Source organism: Parus major, chromosome 5 (genome assembly GCF_001522545.3).
Source record: "Parus major isolate Abel chromosome 5, Parus_major1.1, whole genome shotgun sequence".
NCBI lineage: Eukaryota > Metazoa > Chordata > Aves > Passeriformes > Paridae > Parus > Parus major.
Genome location: NC_031774.1, coordinates 15,781,760 through 15,804,170, shown reverse-complemented (window position 1 = coordinate 15,804,170; position 22,411 = coordinate 15,781,760). Strand labels below are relative to the sequence as shown.

Here is a 22,411-nt window from a genome sequence, read left to right as displayed (position 1 = left end):
GACAGACAGACATATATAAAAACACATACACCCATGCATTCAGTTTTCTACAGGAATTTCACCTTTTCACGTTTGTTACCTGAAGACAAGTAATTGCTCTTATGGCTCTTGTTATAGGTAGGTTATTATAGGTAGGAAACATTGTTAGGTTTGCTTATTGACATATTGCTGCATGGTGGTTGTTGAACAAATAGCTTCTTAGCCAAATTCTCTCCTGTAAGAGGTTTCAGTCTTCAAGACAACTTTCTGTTTAAAAAGGATAGAAAGCAGCTGCCTCTGGGGCTCACTCATGTACAGGCATATGTATGGTGTGGGGTTTTTTTCTGCAGGGCAGCCCTCCTCCTAGAAACTTCCTCTGCTGAAATGTTTGTGCAGTCTGGCCTGTCTGCTCTTCCACCACGTTTAGCATAGCACATTTGCACATTTTATTGTCAGAAGCTGACATTTTTCGTAGGCAGCCTTTGCTGGAGAGCATAAGGACATTAACAGCATAGATGACCTTGTCAGCAGATAGGACAGTTCACTCTCCCTTGACTGGCCTCTTTCTGAGGGCACCTGAGCTGTAATTTTGATATTAGTGAAGTCATCATCAAAAGCAAAACTCGTTATCCACAGAGAAAACCTGGCTTGCTTAATGCAGCAGCAGGAAGTCTCACTGGAGAGCAAAGATGTGAAATCCATCAGTGAGAAGCTGGAAAGGGCTATGCCAATGCAATCTTTGATTTCAGTGAGAAGTCATCACATAAGAAATGATTGTGTGCTTGAGTCAAGGGGACTTGATTTAAGGGGTTTTAATTATTACCTGGAAGAGCTCCCTGCCATTGTGCCTTGTACACATGGTATTTTTCCATGTTGCTTGTGACAGAGAAAGTCTCATTTTGTAACCGCCAGCACTGTGCAAAACAGAATTCTCAGCACAAGTATGAATGTCTTCACCATCCTTTTGAATTGAGCTGTTCAACTTGCACAGAGCAGACCTAATAGCTTCCATGTGCTTGATGACCAAAAAGAAAGTAGCAACTACCTTAATCAAAAGGGATTCTAGTATTCTCCCTGAGCAACAGCATTTTTTTGAATTGTGGGGGGGACAACTGAAAAACATGACAATAGTGGAAGGAAAGAAAAGGAAAGAGTTATGTCCTTTTCCTGTGACAGCCTCCCTCCTCCTCCTCACTTCATGCCTGTGCCTGTGGTGTTCAGGGTTATTACTTGTCTGAGTTTTCTGAGGGATGTTTTCCTTGTTGTGTCCATTCAGGTCTCGGTCAATCAGCGGAGCATCGTCTGGGCTCTCCACCAGTCCTCTCAGCAGTCCTAGGGTAAGTGCTGCTGCTTCAAGATCTGTTGGTCCAATCCACTCACACATGCTTGATGCTTTTCGACATCTGTTGCACCAGAGCTGTGGCTCTTAGCTGGGATGTTTTGCTTTTCCTTGGCAGCTTGTAAATTTTCATGGGTGGTGAGGGAAATGTTGCTTGCAAATGCAAGTGGAGAATTTCTCATACATGTTCCCTGCACTGTTAGCAGGGATCTCACTGTGCCCCTGCCCTTTTTCAGTCTCATAAGCACACAGAATAACATTGCTATGATTAAACACTCCATATCCAGCTGAGGTCTCCATACAGCCTGGTTTCAGACCAAATGATCAGGAACCATTTCACAACTGCTTTCAATTAAGTCACAGTAAAGCACCAAAACATGATGGTTATCTTCTGTTTACCTCAGAATAGCTTGTGTTAGGAAGTCAGAGCAAATATATTACAGAAATTGGAGTGCTAGTGAATTTAAAAGGGAAACAAGAAGCTGACAGACTAGGATGAGTAAAGAACATTCAAATCCCTATAAATAAGGTACTTTCAAATGCCCTTTTTAAGCATGCAGTCAACTAAATACCAATGCTCAATACTGATACTCAGCCAGTAGAACACATGCTTGATAGTACGTTTGTTGTGAAGTTGAAATGGTTTCTAAATGCAATGACAGAGGCTCCCATCTTCTTGTTAACTTCTTTAGGGATAAAAGTGAGTATTTCTAGTGCTTGAAAAGGTCAGCTAAGTCACTTTAAGACTGCAGTACCTAACAGAAGTCTAGACCTCATCAAAAAGGCTATTGGGCTGTGACAGTTTATGTTACCTAAATGTCTGGCCCAGAGTCTCTGGAGGATTTCTACATACTTCCCATGACTCCATGAGAAGATGCTATCCCCTGTTAGAAATTTATATAGTCCAAGTAATAGGGTATGGATACATCTATGGATCTACTCTTAGTTGTATGAAGATAACATCAGTATTCCAAGTATTTGAAATTGCAGTTCCACCCTAAGATTCTGTGTAATTCATGTGAATAAAGACACACTGTCAGCTCTAAGTTTATAGTCTAGTAAAGCTTCCAGCACTTTGCTTGATTGAATTAGTTTCTGAAACCTATTTTGGGCTCCTGCCAATTGTTATCCCATTTTGATACTTGCATAAGTGTTCTTGTGGTCTCCTCTAGGTCTGTAAAGTCCTAGGGACCAGTGAAGATCCATTTCCTTCTTTCTGAACTGAGGCTTCTGGTTGCCAGTGGAATGGAGCAAAGATCTGAGAACTCTTATGCCACTGCAAAATGTACTGGAAAAGAGCATGGGAACAGTTTTGTGCACAAAATAAGCAACCAATGAAGCAAACCTAAATCTTGAGTTCATTAATTGATCTCTTGGGATCAACTTTTGACATCTCAGTAGGACAGCATCAAAGAATAAGTTTTACATGATCTGTCCCATATTCACTGTATCTTACCATTATTACTTAATAGACAGTTGATTAAATAGTCTTCAAAGGGATTTTGAAATCAGATGTCATTTTCAGCAGATCATAATGCTATTAAGGCAGGTCACATTTGAGGCTTAAAAGGAAATGTTGGAATAAAAATCATATTTTTTTAAACATCCTTGCCTATGCTTCTAATAGCACCTTAGATTATTGAAAGAGAACATACTTTAAAAAACAAATACACCTTTTGCTTTTTGCACTGCTTAGGTTCAGTTCTATGAGGAATTAAATTCAGCAGCAAATAAGAGTTCTCAAATTTCACAAGATCTTGCTAATGGTGTTCCACATTGCACCAGCTGAAATCGAGGCCAAATCTTGTTCTTCATTTCATTATTAAATATGTGATAATTAAGGGTGCCTCTTCAGATTCTTCATGGCGTGAGAGGGAGTTGAATCTTACTTTATTTCTTTCAAATCTGCTTCTTAAACTATCATACATGTAAGACAGGAAAATTGCAAGGAAACTTATGCAATTAGCAGTCTCTGAGTTTTATCCATTGGTGTCATTTGCAAATAATTAATAGTCAGATGCCAATGGTGACTTCCACAAATTAACCACTTTCCTCATCTTTTCCCCTTCCTTGCTCATTAACAATGAGAATTTAGCAACATGGCAGACTTAAGTTTAACTTTACAATCCTAATATTAATACAGATATTTTGATGTACTGATTTTCCTTTAATTTTGGTGGCCTAACCCTAAGTTCTTTGAAGTAATTACAGAACTTTGATGCAAAAAATTTAAAGACATAAGTATTAAATACATTTCTACAGTTTTTTAAATATGGCAACATTGTGCTAATCCATTACACCCAGGAAGGAAACTCGTAGTGTGTTTACCTGGGAGTGAGATTTGAGGCAAGCTTACATGTACCTGGTATGTCTGGCTAGTTCTTGATTACAGCTTTTAGGTGTCAAGAATGGATAATAATAATGGTGATGGTGTAATTTTTCTTAGGTAAGAACTTTGTAGAAATCAGAATCTAAGAGTAGGCCAAAGCTGAATATCTTGAGTAGTGATTTCTATTTTTACAATTATTCCAGTACTTGTAATCTAAGGTGGTAGTAGCAATGACTTGTAAGGACATTTTTTGTTTGTTTTAAATGTGATTTTTAGCTTACTAATATCCCTTAAAAGGCTTCTACCCTTCCAAGTCTGTCTATTGCTGTTTGCTGTCAAAGTATGAATGGTTTCCCAAAATATCTCTTAATATATATAAATGTTCCTGTTTGGGAAAAAAAATCATAATCCCATTTTGATACCTCAGTGAGGGATTATGAACTTGGCTTGTCTTTTTTTCTTTTTAAACTGTGTCTTACAAAACAATGACTCCCCCCACCCTCTTCTTAGACTTGGGACTTAATGGCAAATATTGCTGAGACTTTATGACAGAAATTCCAATTATCAAGCTGTCCTTCAATGCAATGAGGGATGTTGGAGGAGAAACATAAAGTCTGATGGAAAGTACCATCTCTTCTCAGATAAATAAATTTACCAGACCTCACTGAAGCTTTTGCTGTAGCAGTTTAAAAATCAAACACCAATCTGAGTTCATATATTTCTTGTGGTGTTGTGTGCTCTGAAGCTTCCAAGTGAAGGCTGAGCAATTTAACCTTCCAGATTAGGGGAGGAGAGAGGGTGCCCAGGTGGCATCACTCTCCCTTTTCCCCCTCTTTCTGCAATGGGTGGCTGCAACTGGTGCATTACCCAGCCAGGGGTAAAGAGGAAGGAAAGAGGTTCTGACTGGTGTGTGCAATAACTGTGTGTATCCCCTGCCACTCTGTATGTATCACACACCTGTTCTGAGTCTCATCTCTCTACTGGGTTTGCATATGGGCACATGGAGCGGAAAGAGGTGGTCCCGTTCTTGGCACATCTCAATTTGTCTGTGGCTTGAGTGGTTCTTCTTCCCCTTCCTCACCTCCCTACAGCATCGTGCTTCTCTCACTGCAGGGCAATCAGAACAATCCCAGAGAGATGGCATTTCTCTCTTCTTTTTTTCTTGGTTACTTTCTTTTTTTTTCTTTTTTTTTCTTTTTCTTTTTTTTTTTTTTTTTTACTTTGTTCCTTTGTTGTACTTTTCTTTCTGTTGTTTTCCTTTGCTGACACGTGGTTGGTTAATATGATGAAGCCTGTTATGACACTGTTGTTCTTGCTGCTGCCGCTGCTGCTGTTGTTAAATATGCTGTGTTCCCAGCTAACTGCATGTCTTTTTTTTGTTTTTTGTTTGTTTGTTTGTTTTCGTTTCTTTGCAAAATCCCTCCCCCCCACTACCCCTTCACCTCCATCTCCTGTGTCTCCTTGTGACATGGTGCATCTTTGTGACTCGAATGGATTTTATTCTGACTTTCCTTTCTCTGCTCGCCCGCTCTTTGCGTATTTCACTGTTTTTGATGTGCATGGACACTCTGCGTCTGTCTCGTAGCCTATCAGAAAGTTCTTCATCCCCCCTCAGACCTCCGACCTCCCTTTCTCTCCCCGACCCCAAGTCTCCTTGGACCCTGATGCTTGTAGGAACGCCTCCAGGCCTGGACATGTACTCCAACCAAAGCCAGCACTTCAGCCCAACCCAAAGACGCAGACTTTGCCATCCAAGAGCAAATTGGCTGAAAAACCACTCCAGTCTACTAAATCCAACCCACTCCCTGCCAGCAATACCAGCGCCCCCTCTTCCCAGAACAACCCTGTGCAGAATGCTCAGGGCCGCTCGCCTGCTGCCGGCTTTAACCCACAGCTGGCTGTTCCTAAAGTGCAGACCAACCCTATGTCTCCTGTTAGATTGCTCCCTTCTAGTACTGACCCAAGCACCAAATCTATCCCCATCATACAGGTCACCCCTCACCCCTCTCCAAGGGGAAGTCCCCTCCCTACCCCCAAGGGGACACCTGTTCATACGCCAAAGGAGAGCCCAGCAGGCACACCCAACCCAACACCACCATCCAGCCCCAGCATTGGAGGAATGCCTTGGAGGACACGGCTCAACTCCATCAAGAACAGTTTCCTGGGGTCTCCTCGCTTCCATCGTCGGAAATTACAAGGTGAGTACTCACCCAGACATACAGGGTGGTTCTCTGGGTTGGGCAAACGTTCAGCAGGAATTTCATACCTGTCTGTGGCTCTGCAAATTCTGTGTACCAAGAGTGAATACTGGTGTGGAAAATGAGAACGATAGCGTCAGCCAAGCCCTAACCCGCATGTGAGCAGGCTCCGTTGTGCCACTGCCCCTGCTCCAACAGCATCTCCTGAGCCCACTTCACACCCCATCCATGCAGCTCTTACTATCTCTGTTGTGGCTCTTAGACTGCAAGAAAATATGTCTTCAGTTTCTTCACTTGCTTTGCAAGTGAACCTAGGGCTCAGCCATTTCCCCTGTGGCTGTGCTCCACTGCCTCTCCACAGCCACAGGCTGAGCCTTATGCTGAAAAAAAAAGACAGCCAGAGGCAATAGGCTGAAATTGTCCTTCTGAAGCACAGCTTTTTTGATCTTGGTTAATGCCTTTTTTTGCCTCCTTTGGTAATTGGTGCAAAAATCTCCTTAATACAATCACTGGTTTCATATATGCTGGCCTACTTCAGTTTTCTAAGTCTCTGGAGTATTGAGATGTGCAAAATTTTCTTCCTCAGGCTCCAGGTGGCTTTTTTGCATGCCAGCAAAGGGCACCCAAAGTCACATGCCTTATCCTTGAATGTCAGCAGCAGCTCTCCCAGCACCCTGTGGTTTTACAGGGTACCAGGACATGATCCTACAGGAAAGGAGGATTACAGCCATGGAATAGTTACATTTTGAACTGTGATGGTCGGTGCCATTGTCTCTGCGGTGGCCAGAAAACTGCAGAGAGTTGCAGCAGTGACTGAGCTGCATCCAGCTGGGCTGTGAAGCAATTGCAAAGCAGTTGCATTGGCACAGTGATTTTGGGTCTGAACCAGAAACCACCGAAGCCAGTGCAAGATTACCTAATGATCTAAGGAAGGGTAGAGTGAGCCTGGAAATGGAACACTTGATTAGATGCAGAGATCCAGAGACATATGACCAGCATTCAAATGTCAGAATTAGCCTGCAGAGGCTAACTGGGCAATGGGCAAATGCAAGCGAGTGCAGAATTGTTTCATTGGTGTCAGGCAGAAAATGGAAGGTGTACTGAATCATCAAATTTCTTTTCTCCTTCCCTCTCTTTGGCTGTCCGTGCATGAGCAGTACCTACACCAGAAGAGATGTCTAATTTAACCCCAGAATCATCCCCAGAGTAAGTGCTTTGCCTTTTTCTCCACCAAATACCAGTGTCATTTCCTGACTGGAATGTCATAAGCTGACACATCTCTGTTCTGGATCAGTATCTGTTTGTAACCTGTTGTCCTGTGGGTGGGATAGAGATGTGAAATGATTCTTTTGATGAGGACTCTGCATAAAATCTATACCTCAGTGATGGCAGTGGGGTCAACAGGTGATGAAACAGTCTCCCAGTAACCACCCCATTTTCTCATGGCCTGCTGAATTTGCTGGGTTTGTAACATGTTTCTTCCCTCTTCATTCATTTGGGTGTCAAGTAGACCACTCTTTGGGACTGGAGAGGCTAATCAGTGGCTAACACTGGCACTAACTGTCTACCAAAAAGTCTTCCTTTTAGTACAGGAGAGTTTGCATCCTCAGGATAGCATGCAGGTGGCTGTACTATGATAATTCAGAGGGATCTTTGGCTGTGAGAGCCAGTGCAGTGTTAATTCTAGGCAGCAGTACTGGGACATGGAGAAGCTGTTTCATATTCACCAGGCTCATTCCTAAAAGTCAGTGTACATTTCAACCATTTCACTGCACAAATGTGCATCACTGCATGGCAGGTTTGGAGGTCCCTGCCAGAGTGCTGCTCCAAACACTTCCTAATACGCAACAGATGCCAAATTATTCCTTTTTATTTTCACAGCTTGTGTTTGTGGACCCAATGCCCATAGACTTAGCCTGCCAACCAAGGCAATTTGGCCTCTTGTTAAGAGACTTGTATGAAATATTCATGAGTCTTGGGTGGGAATTTTGAGCTTAAAGTTTTCTAATTGGTAACAATGGTATTGTCTTCACAACCTGCCACAAACCTGGCTTTTATCTGGTGTGAGATGGGCACTCTCTGTGTAATAGTGCAGATTGGAGAGGGATAAAGACTTCAGAAGAGGGAGAAGTAGGGGTTAGTAAAGGTATCCAGGAAGAAAAATGGAATGTACTATGTTTTCAACACTTTTGAGCAATTACTGATAGAGAGGCAAGAGATAATTCCATAAAATTGGCACATCATTATCACAGAAATATACAATCCTCTCATCTCACATGTTTTTAGAGCCATTAAAACAGAAAACCTTTAGAAACAAATTTCTTCTCTTCATTGCATGTATGTTGGTGGAAGTTTTGCTGTTAATTTATTGCCTTCCCTGCTTCCCACTCACTCTTTAAAAGCTGGTGGAGAGAAGTAGTGCCTGTCATTTGAGGCAGTTTGGATGCAAGTCAAAGCCTAAGGCCCTCTTTTCTTTTTCTGTATAATTGCCAAATTAATGAGTTCAATTGGGCTTCACCCTGCAGTAAACATAATAAAAGTCATAAAAAATAATGAACCAGATTATATTTTAATGATAGATGTCTGTTGCTCAGTGCCCACTTCCACATGTCTTATTTTTTGCCATATTTTCTTCTTTTCTGTAAGAAATAAGATATCCTTATCAAGAGCTGTATTGACCTCATGGGTTGAGTGATAAATACATGTCCTAGCTCTGTCTGGTGCAGTAGTGCCTGCCATTCATTTAACAAACCTGATGATTAGGTAATACACTTTGACATGTCTGGGTAATGCTGTTCTTTCTCATGTGAAAAAGCCCTAGAAAATGTGTTAGGGATGACATTTAAAGAGACTTAGCTCCAGCTGGTTTAAACCTACAAAGCTCTGTTTGCTTGAGCAAAAATGCTGCTATTTATGCCAGGCAGGTAAACCTCTGGAGGTTACTGATCTGTGTGCTCAGAGACAGAGAGGGAACACAGAAGGCTACGTGGTCAGACACTCCAAAAGTAGGAAAATGGACAGCATTAGAGGAGTGAGAAATTCTGGTGTGAAGTAATAAAGCATCAGCCTCTATTTTTGTGCTAATTTCTTGGCTTTTTTCATCAACTGGACACCTGATTGGATTCCCTAGTGTAATCAACATACCCAGCCTCCCCCACTTCTCCTATCTCAGTCCTCCTTTAAGAAGTTTGCTTTGCTAAGAGAAGATTCTTAATTTTAAGTACATTTTTGTAGTGTTTATAGCTTGAGGTGCTGTTGCATGCCATTCAAAATGTTGAGGATTCATATTTTAACCCAAGTTAGTAGCACTTAATGCCCTCTAAGAGGAGAAAAGCCTTTATTGTGTAATTTTACTCCAAAGGTGTCCCCTCTTCGCATTGGGTCTGTTCCCTAGGTGTATGAATACAGCTAGTTCTGCCAGTTTTGGGGAGAAAAGCCATTGTATGTGTGCTGTGTCTTGATTCTGCTTATTACAGAAACAGGAGAGGCCACTGACATCTATTCCATCTTATGTGACACCAGCAAAATCATTTTAGTGAATTTAAATGATTTACAAGCTGGAGCATAGCCCAGGCTAGCAGTGAATCTTCCAGACTCACTATTACTGGTGATAACCTCACTGAGGAAAAGAGCCCAGATGGATTCTGGAGGCTCCAGACAATGCTGAACAGGAAAAAAACTCTCTATGTTCTGGGCCCTTGTTACCTGTGCTTGTTAAGAGACCTATAAATGAAGGGCCAGAAAAACCATTAATGAAAATACAAAAATGAAAAGTCATATTTTAAGATGGCAGATCTGCAATTAAATAAGCACACTTTTCCAGGCCCATGGTTCCCCTTGGCCCCTGGAGTCCCTGCAGCCAACCCTGGTTCAGATGATGATACATCCAAGCCTATGACAAGCAGCCATTTTAGATGGATAACCAGGTGCTAATTTACTAATGAGCACAGACCCCTTACATGCAGGGAGCTATTTCCCCAGCTCTCCAGGGGCTTGCAGAGTTGTTGTGGTGTGTGAGAGACACATGAGCTAATTAGTATGTAATTTTCTTTCTCACTCTAACCCTGGCTCCTTAACGACCATTTAAATGAGAGGCCCTTTCTCTTTACTGCTCCCTATGCTAATCTCTGGCTCACTGGCTTAGTTACAGCTGCCTATGAATATTTTAGGGAGTGACAGTTTTCCAGCCCACTTTAATTGAGTGGGGGGCACTGTTTTACCAAATTGCAAGTGAATCTTTCTGCACTCTTATTTTTGGTTGCCTGCAGTAAATGAAGCAAATCATTATTTGCCCAGATGAGCAGTCTTCCAGTTGTGGTCTTTCTGCTGTGTGCATTAAATGGGCAGTGGGCCCACAGCTGAATGATTCATGGGGCACTCTGGGATGGGGAACGAGTGCAAATTGCTGGACACTACTGAGGTCAAGCTTTGTTCTTTATCCTGAAGGCCTAGACTTCAAATTAGTTTCTTAGTTTGCTCCTGTCTCTCTCAGCCTTTGTACTTCCTCTCCCTCACTTTGCCACAGAAAGTGAGGTTACTAGCAGCTTGCTCCAGCTGTGTATTGGAAAACTGATGTGTAGTAATCCCTTCTGCAGATGGCTCTCCTTGTCTGGAGAAATTGTCTTCTTCCACTGAGGGGTGAATGCCTACCCTCTTGTTTGCCATACTGAAAAGTGGATTTGGTGTTATAAAATATGATGTAGAGGGGGAAAAAGGCAGTTTCTTGGTGGTAGGTCTTTTAATTTCTGACATTTTTATGCTGAATTCTTCCCTACTAGAATATGGCTGATTTAAGTGTGATTTTCCCTGGGTTTAGTTTGGTCAGGCAAGTCTTTGGCTGTGTCTCATGGCTGACAGCCACTTTTCTCCTCTCAAAACCACACTTGTCAGAAATGCTACTTCCAGGTTCTGGATAATGTTTCTCATTAACATTCATGTCCCTTCACTCTTCATTTAGCCTGTTTAACTTAAAAGCCAATGTCAGTGAAGTGCATTGAAATGGTTAAATAATAATCAAAATCAAACTGTTTATAATCACTGTGAAAAAATAGAGTACTTTCATTTTATGATGAAACCACCATCTGATGCTGGAACAAACAGAGGAGCTGGACTTCTGTCAGTGGAAGGCCTGAATTGTGTCTTGCATGGTGTTATCTCCTTTCTTAATACTGAAAATCCATTCCTTTGTAGGCTGGCCAGAGTTCACACACTGTGTAGACACCCTGAATGGGACTAATGAACAGGACAGTCTTTGTCCTGGCCTTGCATAATTGTGGATTTCACTCACTGGTAGATTGGAGCTCCAGTGAAATCAACAGCTTGCTTTAAAAAGCAAGGTCTTGTGATTGTACAGGTCACCTTCAGAAAAGCATCTTTCCAAGTCCTGTAATACTAAAGGAGTAGAAATTGGGTTGGAAGGACTTAAATCTTTATGTTGCCAGGATCTGCATGTTGTCATAAGAAATTGATCCCTGGGGACAAACCAGAAATGTGTCCCCTGATTTATATGTATGTTATATATGCAGTATTCTTTGGTATGTTGGCTCAGTCAGAAGAGTTACCATCTCTCCTGATTTTTCATTGTTGGTGACACATGCTGTCAGACTAAAGGCTGTGTGGTCTGTCATTTCATCGGCTTTCATCAAGTGAAATATTGTTTCTGATACTGTTTCCCACTTAGTAGTAGTAATACCATCACATCTGGCGTGTCATCAAAACTTTTTTTGTGTGTTTTTTTAATATTTTTTCTAGCTAAGGGCATGTAGGAAATAAGGAATAGTGTTACATATTCTAAAGATCTCTTTCTTTTCATCACATCAGGCTTGCCAAAAAATCCTGGTTCGGTAACTTCATCAACTTGGAGAAAGAAGAACAGATTTTTGTGGTCATCAAGGACAAACCACTAAGCTCCATTAAAGCTGATATAGTCCACGCTTTCCTCTCGGTGAGTCACCCCAGCTGCCTCTTGGATTCATCCCTCTCTGGTCATTCCAGGACTCCATGTGCCAAATGTTACTGGACAGGGCCTCTGCTCCTTCAAAAGCATCCTCTGTGGATTTAATTTACATGGCCTGCACTGGACTGTGTGTGGAATACTAACTGTAGATATTGCTCTCTAAGGTGAGAAAAGATTTCAGCCTTCTTGGCAAGGCCTCCAGGTTGCCAGAGTTTGGAATGCCACGGCAGTGGAGCACACTGTTGGCACAGTATCAAGGCAGTGATTTGCTGCTTTGTCAAATCAGCTTTACAGTCACTGGCTGGGCAGCAGATTGGGTCTCCTTTAAATGGATATGCCCTCCACTTCAGCCAGACAAAAGGCCTGTCCTGCATCTGCATTTGTTACTTTAAATCCCCACTTCAGTGCTGTATGGCAGAAAGAAGGGTGATTTCTTCTGGAGTCCAGAGTTTCAGTTGTTGTAGATGAGGTTTGTATACAGCCTAAGAAATCAGAGGGAAATTGTCTGTTTTTCATATAGAAAGTCCTTGTTCTCAGTACCTAGAGGTAGCAGTGATGAAAAAGTCATCACAGCAAAGGTAATTTAAGAGGTTTTTCAATTCAAGGTAGTCAACAATATAATTAGAGTTTTTCCAATAGAATTAAGAGAAGGAAACTTAATTTCTTATATAGTTTGTTATATTGATTTTTTTTTCCCCCACAAAATACTGAACTCCATTTTAGTCTTTGTGATTCTGCAATGAACTTCAAAAAAAATCAGCCATAACCCTTGTTACTGTACAAGCACACAAGGAGTAAGTGCAGAGTAAGTGGGCATCAGACGCTGGTGTTCATCTCACGCTGGTTATAAGCAGCCATGTTACTGTATCAATTTCATGCATTTAGCTGTGCTTTTGGGTTTATATGGTGGTGTAGTGTGTTCTGCTGTCTATACTGGTGATCCTGTGCATTTGGTTTAGGTGTGATGTAGGGATTTGTGTGCAAAACCAGTGAATCATTTCTTACAGCAAGATCCAATCTGAAATGCATTGTCATAACCTGCTAATTAACCCCTAAAGTCAGCTTCTCAAAGAACTCATCTTCATTTTTCCTCCTAGAGATTAGAGACCAGATTTCCAAGAAATTTTTTGTTTGGTTGGTTTTTTTTTAATCTGGTCCTTTATGAAGCAATACATAGAATACAAGTATGTTGTTAAATCTTGGAGGAAAGCGTGAAAGGTAACTGCTTGAAAATTAGGAAGTTATGAAATTCCGCCACGGTTCTGAATATACAGATGTTGGATGATGTCAGAAAGCTTCTCAGAGTTCTTTTATATATTAATAGACATTTGGGTGAGTTATTTGCAGGAATGCTTTCCCTGTGGATATCCCAGGCACTTTAAGAGTCCTGATGTCTATCTGACATCATAGAATCACCAAGCAACTGAAGTTGGAAAGGCCTTCAGGAGGTCTCCTGCTCAAGACAGGATCAGCCAGACCAGGCTACTTAGGTGGTTTTTAATATTCAGTTTTAATATTCAGTTTTATATCCCACTGACTTTTCTGCCCACTCCCTTAATACCACTTTTTGCTCAGCAAAAGGCATTTCTCAAAACTGGTGGATGAGTAGAAGAAGAAAGACTGAGTGTGTGAAGTTGAGCAACACATGTTAATTCATAACTGTGTTGGGTATTCCACCAATATTCAGCCCTTAAATTTAGTCAGTCCTGTAGGCAGCAGTGCATTCTTCTGCAGCCTATGCTCTTACTGATTTCACAAGAACACTGTACGTTACAAACTCAAGACCAGAAGCAAATGTAGCAAATGTTATTCATTTGGAAATGTGTGTTGTTACAAACAGAATTTTGCAGATTTTTTCCCTTTAGCACTCGTTCTACTATCTGCTTCTACTAACCTCTTTCAGATCCCAAGTCTCAGTCACAGTGTCATCTCACAGACAAGTTTCCGTGCAGAATATAAGTCCACAGGAGGTCCTGCTGTCTTCCAGAAGCCAGTGAAGTTCCAGGTGGACATAACATACACAGAAGGGGGAGAGGCACAAAAGGAGAACGGGATCTATTCTGTCACTTTCACACTCTTATCAGGTAATCATGGCAAAGCTCTAAAATGGGTGTGAGCTGGCTTGGTCCTTGCTTCTTATAGAGGCCTGCAAATTGCACTGCCAGAGATAAAAATATAACTGGCTTAACCTTGGGAAGATTCAGTCAGGAGCGAGGACATCAGGAACAGAAATGTGTGATGGAAATGCAGGGAGGGAAGGAGATTCCCAAAGAGGTGAAGTTGGCACTGCCATGGTTAGTGCTAAAATGGCTGTTCTGCACACCAGTTTTGGTGTAACTCAGGATACTGGCTCCCTGTCTCATTGAAAAGTCCCAGAGTCTCAGCTGGGCACTGTGAGGCCATAGCTTCTTCCTTCTGACAGGAAGATGCACTCACCCTTTTCTTCTGGATGGCCACATGGCCCCTACAGGGTTTGCAACAAAGAACAGAAGAAACAGACCCCCTCACCTTTTCTGTCTTTACAAACGGAGCCCCAAAGCCATTCCTCTTCCTGTTGAGTCCAGCACCCCCCAGTCCCTTTGGCTGAAGGACACACATAGTCAGGACACTTCTGGGAGCAAGACTGAAGGGGAGATGCTTGTGATCCTTCCCCTGCAGCCTTGTGTGTGGGCTTGGCTCCCGTTGCTCTCACAGCCACTTCTGCCTCCTCTCTCCCCGCAGGTCCAAGCCGTCGCTTTAAGAGGGTAGTAGAAACCATTCAGGCACAGTTGTTAAGCACACATGACCAGCCTTCAGTGCAGCAGTTATCAGGTAAGTGGCTTCTACTGTCCAGCATCTTCAGCAGGGACAGGAAGGTGAAATGCCTCTCATAGCAGGAGGCTGAGGGAGGCCATCCCTCTGATTACAGAAAAAAACGAGCTCCATTCAGACAGAGCAGTAACTCCCTGCTCCCACCCTACTCCTCCGTTTCTCATTCCCTCTCCAGTGCTCCCAGTGCATTCCCCAGTTGAACAGCTTCTGCCCTCTGCCCGCCCAAAGAGCCATTTCCCCACTTCTCCATCAAAAGATGCATCATCAACAGATCTATCCAGATTTTCTCCAGCTCCAGAATCTCCCAGAGTAGGGACCTGCTCTAGAGGACACTTGATTTTCAAATCCTTCAGGCTTACTTTAGAAAGCTCCAGCTTCAGTGGCTCCCTGAACAAACTTGAGAGCTACTTTTAACTTAGCCATTAACATATGGTCAGAAAGTGGCTAATAGTTTCCAGCAGTGTGATCCAATTCTCAATACTATGGTAGCACAAATTATATACCAAGGTTCTGCAAAAGCTATATTTTATCTATTTGAAAAGTAAATTTCCATTCCTCATGGTGGTAGAGAAGGCCTTACATGCGTGACCCTGTGCAATGACATCAATCTGGATGTGCAGGCAGCCTGAATTGATAATACAGAAGCTGGCCTCATCCCATCATTATGTAGCAGGTGTTCACTCTGGACATTGTAGTGGTTGTATACACACACAAAAAATCTCAGTGGTAACTCTTCTATCCTTTAAAAGGACAGAACAAAGAAGAAGGTGCAAGTTGAAAACTTAAGGCTGATAAGCTACTGGGAATGTGTCAAGGAAAGAGAAGTAGGGAAAAGCAGAAAGAATGTGCAGATACTGGGAATAAATAGGAGCAAGGCAGAGAGCAGAAACTGCAGCAGAAGACAGAGAAGCAGAAGGAGTGGGAGATGAAAAGGAAGTAAATAAATATGATGCTTTAGAGCCAAATTCTGTTCTTGACCCTTGTGTGAACAAGCCAAGACAAAAGTGGGGGAGTTAAGCTGACATTCCATCCTACAATTAAGTCCCAGATGTCCTTGGCTCATTGCACATATGGGTTACATCCTTCTGGTCTAACAGTGTGGCTTTAGCATCCAAAGATAAAATAACTGTATCTAGAAGTGTGTATGCCTAGTACCTGACAGAGAAATATCCTCAATTCAGCATCCACTTTGCTTTTAGCCTCCAGCACTGCCTGCCCCTTCTGCATGCTGGAATATAATGGTGCCCAGCACTTGGGTTATTCTGTTCAGAAACAAGGAAAATGAGGGCACTATAAGGTTGATTCAGGTTTTTACTGTCTGGACTTTTGAAATGAAATCAAACTCAAGGAAGCAACTAGAATTTCCTGCCAGCCCTTCCTCCTGGGAAATGCTGGGGCTCGGTGGGAATGAGGGGATTGAGATAGGAAAGCATCTAAACATATTTCATATTACTCCTGATGTGTGGACAATATTCAGGCATTCCTTGTTCTTCGGGAATGAAGTGTATCCTTACTTTCCTGTGAGGAAAAAATGGTTTATAAATAACTTGACGATCTCTCTTAACTTCTTCACCCTAATTTGTGCTAGTTACTGAGGCTCTACAGAAAAATTTGAGCCCTCTTGCACACTTGAATGTGAAGCAGGATATCTCCCTAAGAAAGCTATATTATAGCAGGAATAAAAACCATTCATCTGACCAAGACTCAGGGAAATGTTATGGGCATAGTCTGCTATGAAAAATGTATCTGACTTACAGTTTTGCTCTGGTTCTGGAATGGAAAAATGAGAGCATTTTGTTCTAGCAGGGAAAACCCAGCCTGACCTCTAATGCCAGACTGGAATAGATAAGTCCACATGGAGCAAAACCAAAATGAATGGTCTCTTGAAATTTAAAAATGAGAATTCCCATGGCTGGGGACTTACCCAGGCAAGACAGCTCACAAGACACGATGCCAAACTGTTCTGTATTACACCACCTGACCTGATCAGGAATATGCACGTCTCTTGAAAATGAGAGAAGTCAGCCTGAAAATTTTAGGTTGGAGCAGCATACAAGAAAGAGAGAAAGGGAAGGGAAGAGAAGGGAAGAGAAGAGAAGAGAAGGGAAATAAAGGGTTTTTTACCAAAAAAGAGACAACCTTTGCATCAAAGAAGGGTTGCCCAGTAGTTCACATCCCCAGCCACTGAGAGTAAGGGGAAGTAAAGGGATGAAGGACAGAAGAGTTCACATTCAGCACCTTGCTTAGCTGGGTGTCTGGCTGGAAATGTGAGCAAAATCTTCACTGAAATTGTCATGGAATTAATTGGCATTTCTCACTAGAAACAAAACAAAGTCTTATCTGTTTCTCTTCTCCTTCCATATTGCCAACTCTGAACACCATGTAGGGATTGTGGTGGTTGGGCCCTTCAGGTTCATGGTTTGAGGACATTCTGTAGGCAGTCTACTGCTTCAACAGATTGAGCTCACCTTCACTTAGACTCTCTTCCTCCATGGCTCTGAGCATGGTACTGTCTCCTGACCAGCCACACTGGTTCAGCACTGGAGCTTTTCCTAGCTCCTCGTGCACAGACACATCCTATGTGTTTTGTCTCTCCTGCCTTACAGTTCTGATGCTGTTACAGATGGGATGATGAAAGCAATTTGTGAAAGGTGTATGAGTGTAAAGGGAGACCTGCAGAAGGGGAAGATTTAATGAATTCGGTATAAAGCAGAACAGCAAGGCCTAATGAACATATGGCAGTGAGAGTCATTCTCTCTGCTGCCCCTCTGATCTGCTGTGCAGCATCCCAGCCCCCTGAGCCGGCCTGCCTGGGTTTCAGAATGCATTTTTCTCTTTTTCATTCCTCCAGCTAACAACAGTGTTTGTAGATGTCATGTTGCCCATGCATCTGTGTGTGTGTGTGTGAGCCCGTTATGTACCTGATTTAGGCAAATGTGTTTCTGTGTCACACTTGAGCACCTTATAATATCCCTTCCTCCATATATCCCTTCATTCACTTCCATTTTTCCTTTCTAAGACTGGCTGTGCGTATTTTTTCTGGCATACTCTGAAGCAGGAAAATAGATTCCCTCCTTTACCTGAAAGAAAGTGTAAATAAATGAAATCCATTCCAAAAGTTCATGTAACGCTTCTAAAATTCACTGTCTCGATGGACAAATTTAGTGCAACATACCAGCTTCGTATCCTCGTGTTTCAGGACCTCTGTGCCATAACTGCTGAGACAAATACCAGGTCTGTGACTCATGACTTGCATAGAACAAGTAGATAGGGATTGAGTGTTCATTTTTTCTTCCTAATGAAAGAAACTAGAGGCCAGTGTAAGATAGTGGAAGCCAAGTGCCAAAAAAGCCATTGGAAAGCGTGTCTTTGTGTAATCTAGAACTGGTGAAACTCCTCACTGAGACATGTTCTGAATGTGAGCAGCTTACAGATGCTTATCTTCCCCTGAGTACTACTTCTCACTCACAGGGAGGTTGGATAACTCCCTGCAGAGAAATCTTTATGGGATTGCTAAACAGAGAAACTGCAGCAGGTTCAGGAAATCTCCAAGCTGAGAGTGGTGAGTGAGGCAGTGGTAGGAGAAGTGTTCTATATGCTTGGCCTGCTCTTTCACTCCTGGGTGTCTGTGGGGCTGCTGAGGGAGACAGAGCACCAGATCACAGAATATTCTGAGCTGAAAGGGACCCACAAAGATCATCAAGTCTGACTCTCAGATCGTTTTGGCCTTTGATCTGAACCAGAAAAATTGTCTATGTGTGCTTGTTACTGGTATCACAAAAGCCATTATGCTCAGTGAGACCATGAAAGGACCCCTTTGGGATCAAGAGGGAGTCTCACTGTCTGTGAGAGCAGTCAGCCTTGTCTTTTGTCCAAGAATGGCTCCATCCAGGGCCCTTATACTCAGAATGTCTACTTAGGTAATCCCTGGGCAGATTGCCCTTTGCTGGGATAAAAAGATCTCTCTCCATGGAGGACAATATCTCAGATTTGTTCCTTTGTTTCAGCCCAGCACTCTTTCCATTAAATCATGGTCTGTTTTTCTCTGAAGCCTTTGCATGAAAGAGTAATAGTAGCAGCTGGTAAACAGGGACATGCAAAAGCCATCTGTGATCATTCACAGGGTAGCAATTTTTATTTCCCTAATATTTTCTTGCTTCTCTGAGCTTTGGTTTTAAGTGTGGGATGCTACATATTTGGATTTTTTTCCCATTTTCCTAGGTTCTAGGCAATCAGCAATACTGAAATAACCTTTATAACTTCTTTGTAAAAGCTTTTCTGTTTTTTTATTGTATTTATTGACTTCATATCAGATTTTAAGTATTGACATCTCCAAGTTCAGAGCATCTCACTGTTACTGCTGGAAGTGCCTTTCATCAGCATAAACAAGTGTTTAGAGACCATATCCAGCTTCAAAACGGAGCAATGCAAATTCTTGCTAGGGCACTGATCTGTGAATTCCAGGTATTTTATAGCTCACAAGAGCTGTAGGCTCTCAAATTGCTGCCAAAAAAAAAGTAAGAAACCTACAGTTTCCAAATGTGTGAAGGATTTTATCAAGATGGAAAAGGGAGTAAGGAGCAAATGAAGTGCTTCCAGCTGCAGACTCAAAAAAAAAGGATTCCGCAAATACCAGTTTGGAATTAGATTGCAGGTCAGTTTTTCTGGGGTTCATTCAGGTCCCAAGTTTCTCTTGTTTCCTACAATCCTCTGTGACCCCTTATGTCTTACACTCTTGTAGTGTCTAGGATAATTACTTCATCTTGCTATCATAGCTCCACCTGCAAAAAGTGCCCTGTAATGCCTGGTTGGATTGGCAGAGCACTGTGTTTTTGCTCAACCGCTTTAGTATTATTACTGAACAGCCTTCATTAAAATTAACTGAAATAGTTACTGGTAGTCCAGAAATAAAGCATGTAGAAAAAAAGTCCAAGCTCTCCAGAGTTTTGATAGGAAAACAGAGAATTTCAAATAAGTACAAAAACACTGGGGAATTTCAATCTGCATGATAACTGCCTTGGACCAGAGGAGCTGGTGGCTCCCTTGACATTATCTCCCTTAGTGGGAGTGTTTACTGGGGACTGTGAGCATCTGGCAGGAGCTGCTCAATGCTTTCTGGGATCCAGCCCTGCATTTGGAGATCTCAGAGGAGCAGCTGTTTGGGTGAGATTGCCTGAGCTGGGATGGGTCTCAGAGATATCAGAAGCATCACAAACCAGGCAGCTTCCTTGTGAAATTTATGTAGGATAGAAATTAAAGAATAAAGAAAATGGGGAAAGAAAAGTCAACAGAGCTCTAGTAGTTCCTAATGGATTCAGAGTTTGTTTGGCCTTTTGAAGGGAGGTCTTATTTTAACCAAAGCATTTGCCATCTGTTAGTGAACTGAACTGGGTGTCATTTATGAAAGAGTCTTGGTCAAATCCAAATCATGACTTCCAGCAATTCCTACAAAATAAGGAATTGCCTTATCATCAGAAGGATTGAGAGCTGACACTGCCACAATGTTTTAATTAAAAAAATAATCAGGACACATTAAAAATGCAGTTACATGACCCATCAGTTCTTCTCAGACAGTTAAAAGCCTTTGGACTCTGGCTTTATTCACTTATAACATCTGGATCCCACAGTCACTCTGGAGTATGGATTACTATCCATGAGCAGAAGCTGACTGGCAAGAATCTTAAGACTTCCAATTAGAATAAAAATTCTGCTTTAAAATGATGGAATACTTTATTGACAGAGTATTTACCAAAGCGGATGTTACAATATGATGGAAATGAAAGAAGTATTAAAGTAATTATTCTAAAAGAGAAGCTGAAGGCACATTAATACTGTCTTTTAAGTGATGCAGTATGAGCTCTGGCTCTGCCTTAGGAATTGCGGAAAAAACATCTGATCAGGTGTTGTAAAGGCACTACAAATAAAAAAAATTCCTGTGCAGTTCCTGGGAATAGCCCTGACAATATGGAGAATTCAAAGCATAGTTGTGCATAAAAGCTTTAAGAAAGACAAATGAGAGGTTTAATTAGTGTTTGTTTGATTTTTTTTCCATGGTAATCATATTTCAGAAAATTTTCCTCATCCATCAAAACTAATTCTATAGCATGCAAATTTACTTTTTTGGGAACGAAATGGCATCCAGAGCCCAAGATATTCTGCTGTCAAAAAGCCTCTGTTACAATCCATTTTTTGGGTGTAGGTCTGTCAGCTTGTATTCTAATCACACAACTAATGTATGTAGACCTGTGACACAACTGGCTTTAGGTACTAAGCAGAGCTGTGCTGACTGCAAATGACTTAGGAAAAAAGGCAGTATTAACTTAAGGAGACATGATTACTTTTTACTTTGCTAAAATGAAGAATGAAAGAGAAATACCAATTTCAGGAGGATCTTAGTAACCACCCACAATGATTACCTGCTCTGACATTATCCAAATACTATTTTTTTTGTTCCAGATTTCTGGTTACTGTGTGGCCAGTCAGTCTGGATACACTTGAGGGAAAAATTCCAGGTGTTGGAGGTCAGAGTCAGAAACAGTCTTCTGGTCATATTTGAGATTTTCTTGGCACTTATGTGTTCTTTCAAAGCTAAGTTCTGCTCATAGTTGTGTGAATGCTCTGGGGTCTACCACTATAGACCTGCATCACTCTGCATTACAGCAAAGGGTGGGTGACTCTGAGGGGGCTGGACAGGAACCCCTAAAAGGCACAAGACAACAAGGTTCTCCTAGTTAGTAAAGAAAAAATTATAAAGACCTATGAGTGTGACTTCAGTCATTGACTCAATCAGCAGCCATAGGCACTTCTCAAACCTGCAAGGTATCTTCAGGGAGAAATATATTGAAATCGTATTGTATATTAAATTATTTGCCTGCCAGACCAGGAAAAGAATTTCAATGGCAGGTAAACTCCTGGCCCTTCTGACACCTCTGTTGTGTTGTTCTAGATCTTGAATGTTCTCTTCTCCTTCACCTCCGTCCTTCTTCCCCTTTCTCTCAATCTTGTGCCCTTCTGAGAGAACTTCCATGGGTATCAACTCCCACTGACCTCTGCCAGCCCACCTTTAGCCTCGGGGCTAAAGGTAACCACTGCTTAGATGCTTTCACCAGCGTCACTGGACCAAGCAGCTGCCCTCTCTACTCCATGCTTTCCCAGATGATCTATGCAGCACAAGCCTGGCTGCATCAGAAGAGGTGCATAGCCATGCTCTCCTAGCATGAGTTCAGGCCACCCAAACATATCCAGCTCCCCTCCCTCCTCTTATGAAATTACTTTTCTCAATATTTAATGGGAGGAATGTTGAGAAATTATCTTCCCCTCTGTCCTGCAGACTTTATAGCAGTAGCTAGCAGGGAGTAGTTAGAGCTTTCTGGCAATAAGGGATTTTCAGCATATGTGTACATGTTTCCAAGAAGCCTATTTCTTGAATACCCAAGTGTTCATCAAGAGCTCAGGCAAGAGGAAATCTGAGACTGATCTGAATGCTTTAACTGGTAGCCACCTGCTCAGCAGTGAGTACTCCACATTGACCAGGATCACAGTGATGTAGATCTCAAATGCAAGGGAATCCTGGCTGACAGCAGCAGATCTGGCTTGACAGCAGGTTCCACATGGAAGCGTCCAGCTGGGCTGGGCCTTTCTGTTTTAAAGCTGACATGTGGAGCTCCTTCTGCTTGTTGCACCTGAGTAAGAAGCACCCAGATTCAGTGGCAATGGGAGCTATACACAAAGTGGACAGTAATGTCTTAGGGCCAGATTCTGCCACTCTTTCCCAAAGTGCTTCTATTGCCTGTGAACAC

At 42.1% G+C, this 22,411-nt stretch overlaps 1 protein-coding gene across 11 annotated transcripts in view; it reads left to right on the top strand.

Annotated features, from left to right (window-relative positions):
* Window positions 1-22,411, top strand: part of BRSK2 (BR serine/threonine kinase 2) — a 303,357-nt gene that overhangs the window by 265,976 nt on the left and 14,970 nt on the right. For all 11 annotated transcript variants that reach the window (XM_015631404.2, XM_033515384.1, XM_015631407.2 and 8 more), the window contains 6 exons: window positions 1,256-1,316; window positions 5,638-5,845; window positions 7,003-7,051; window positions 11,666-11,789; window positions 13,705-13,885; window positions 14,523-14,612. In XM_015631404.2, the coding sequence (XP_015486890.1) occupies window positions 1,256-1,316; window positions 5,638-5,845; window positions 7,003-7,051; window positions 11,666-11,789; window positions 13,705-13,885; window positions 14,523-14,612 (713 nt within the window). The remainder of the gene's footprint in view (window positions 1-1,255; window positions 1,317-5,637; window positions 5,846-7,002; window positions 7,052-11,665; window positions 11,790-13,704; window positions 13,886-14,522; window positions 14,613-22,411) is intronic.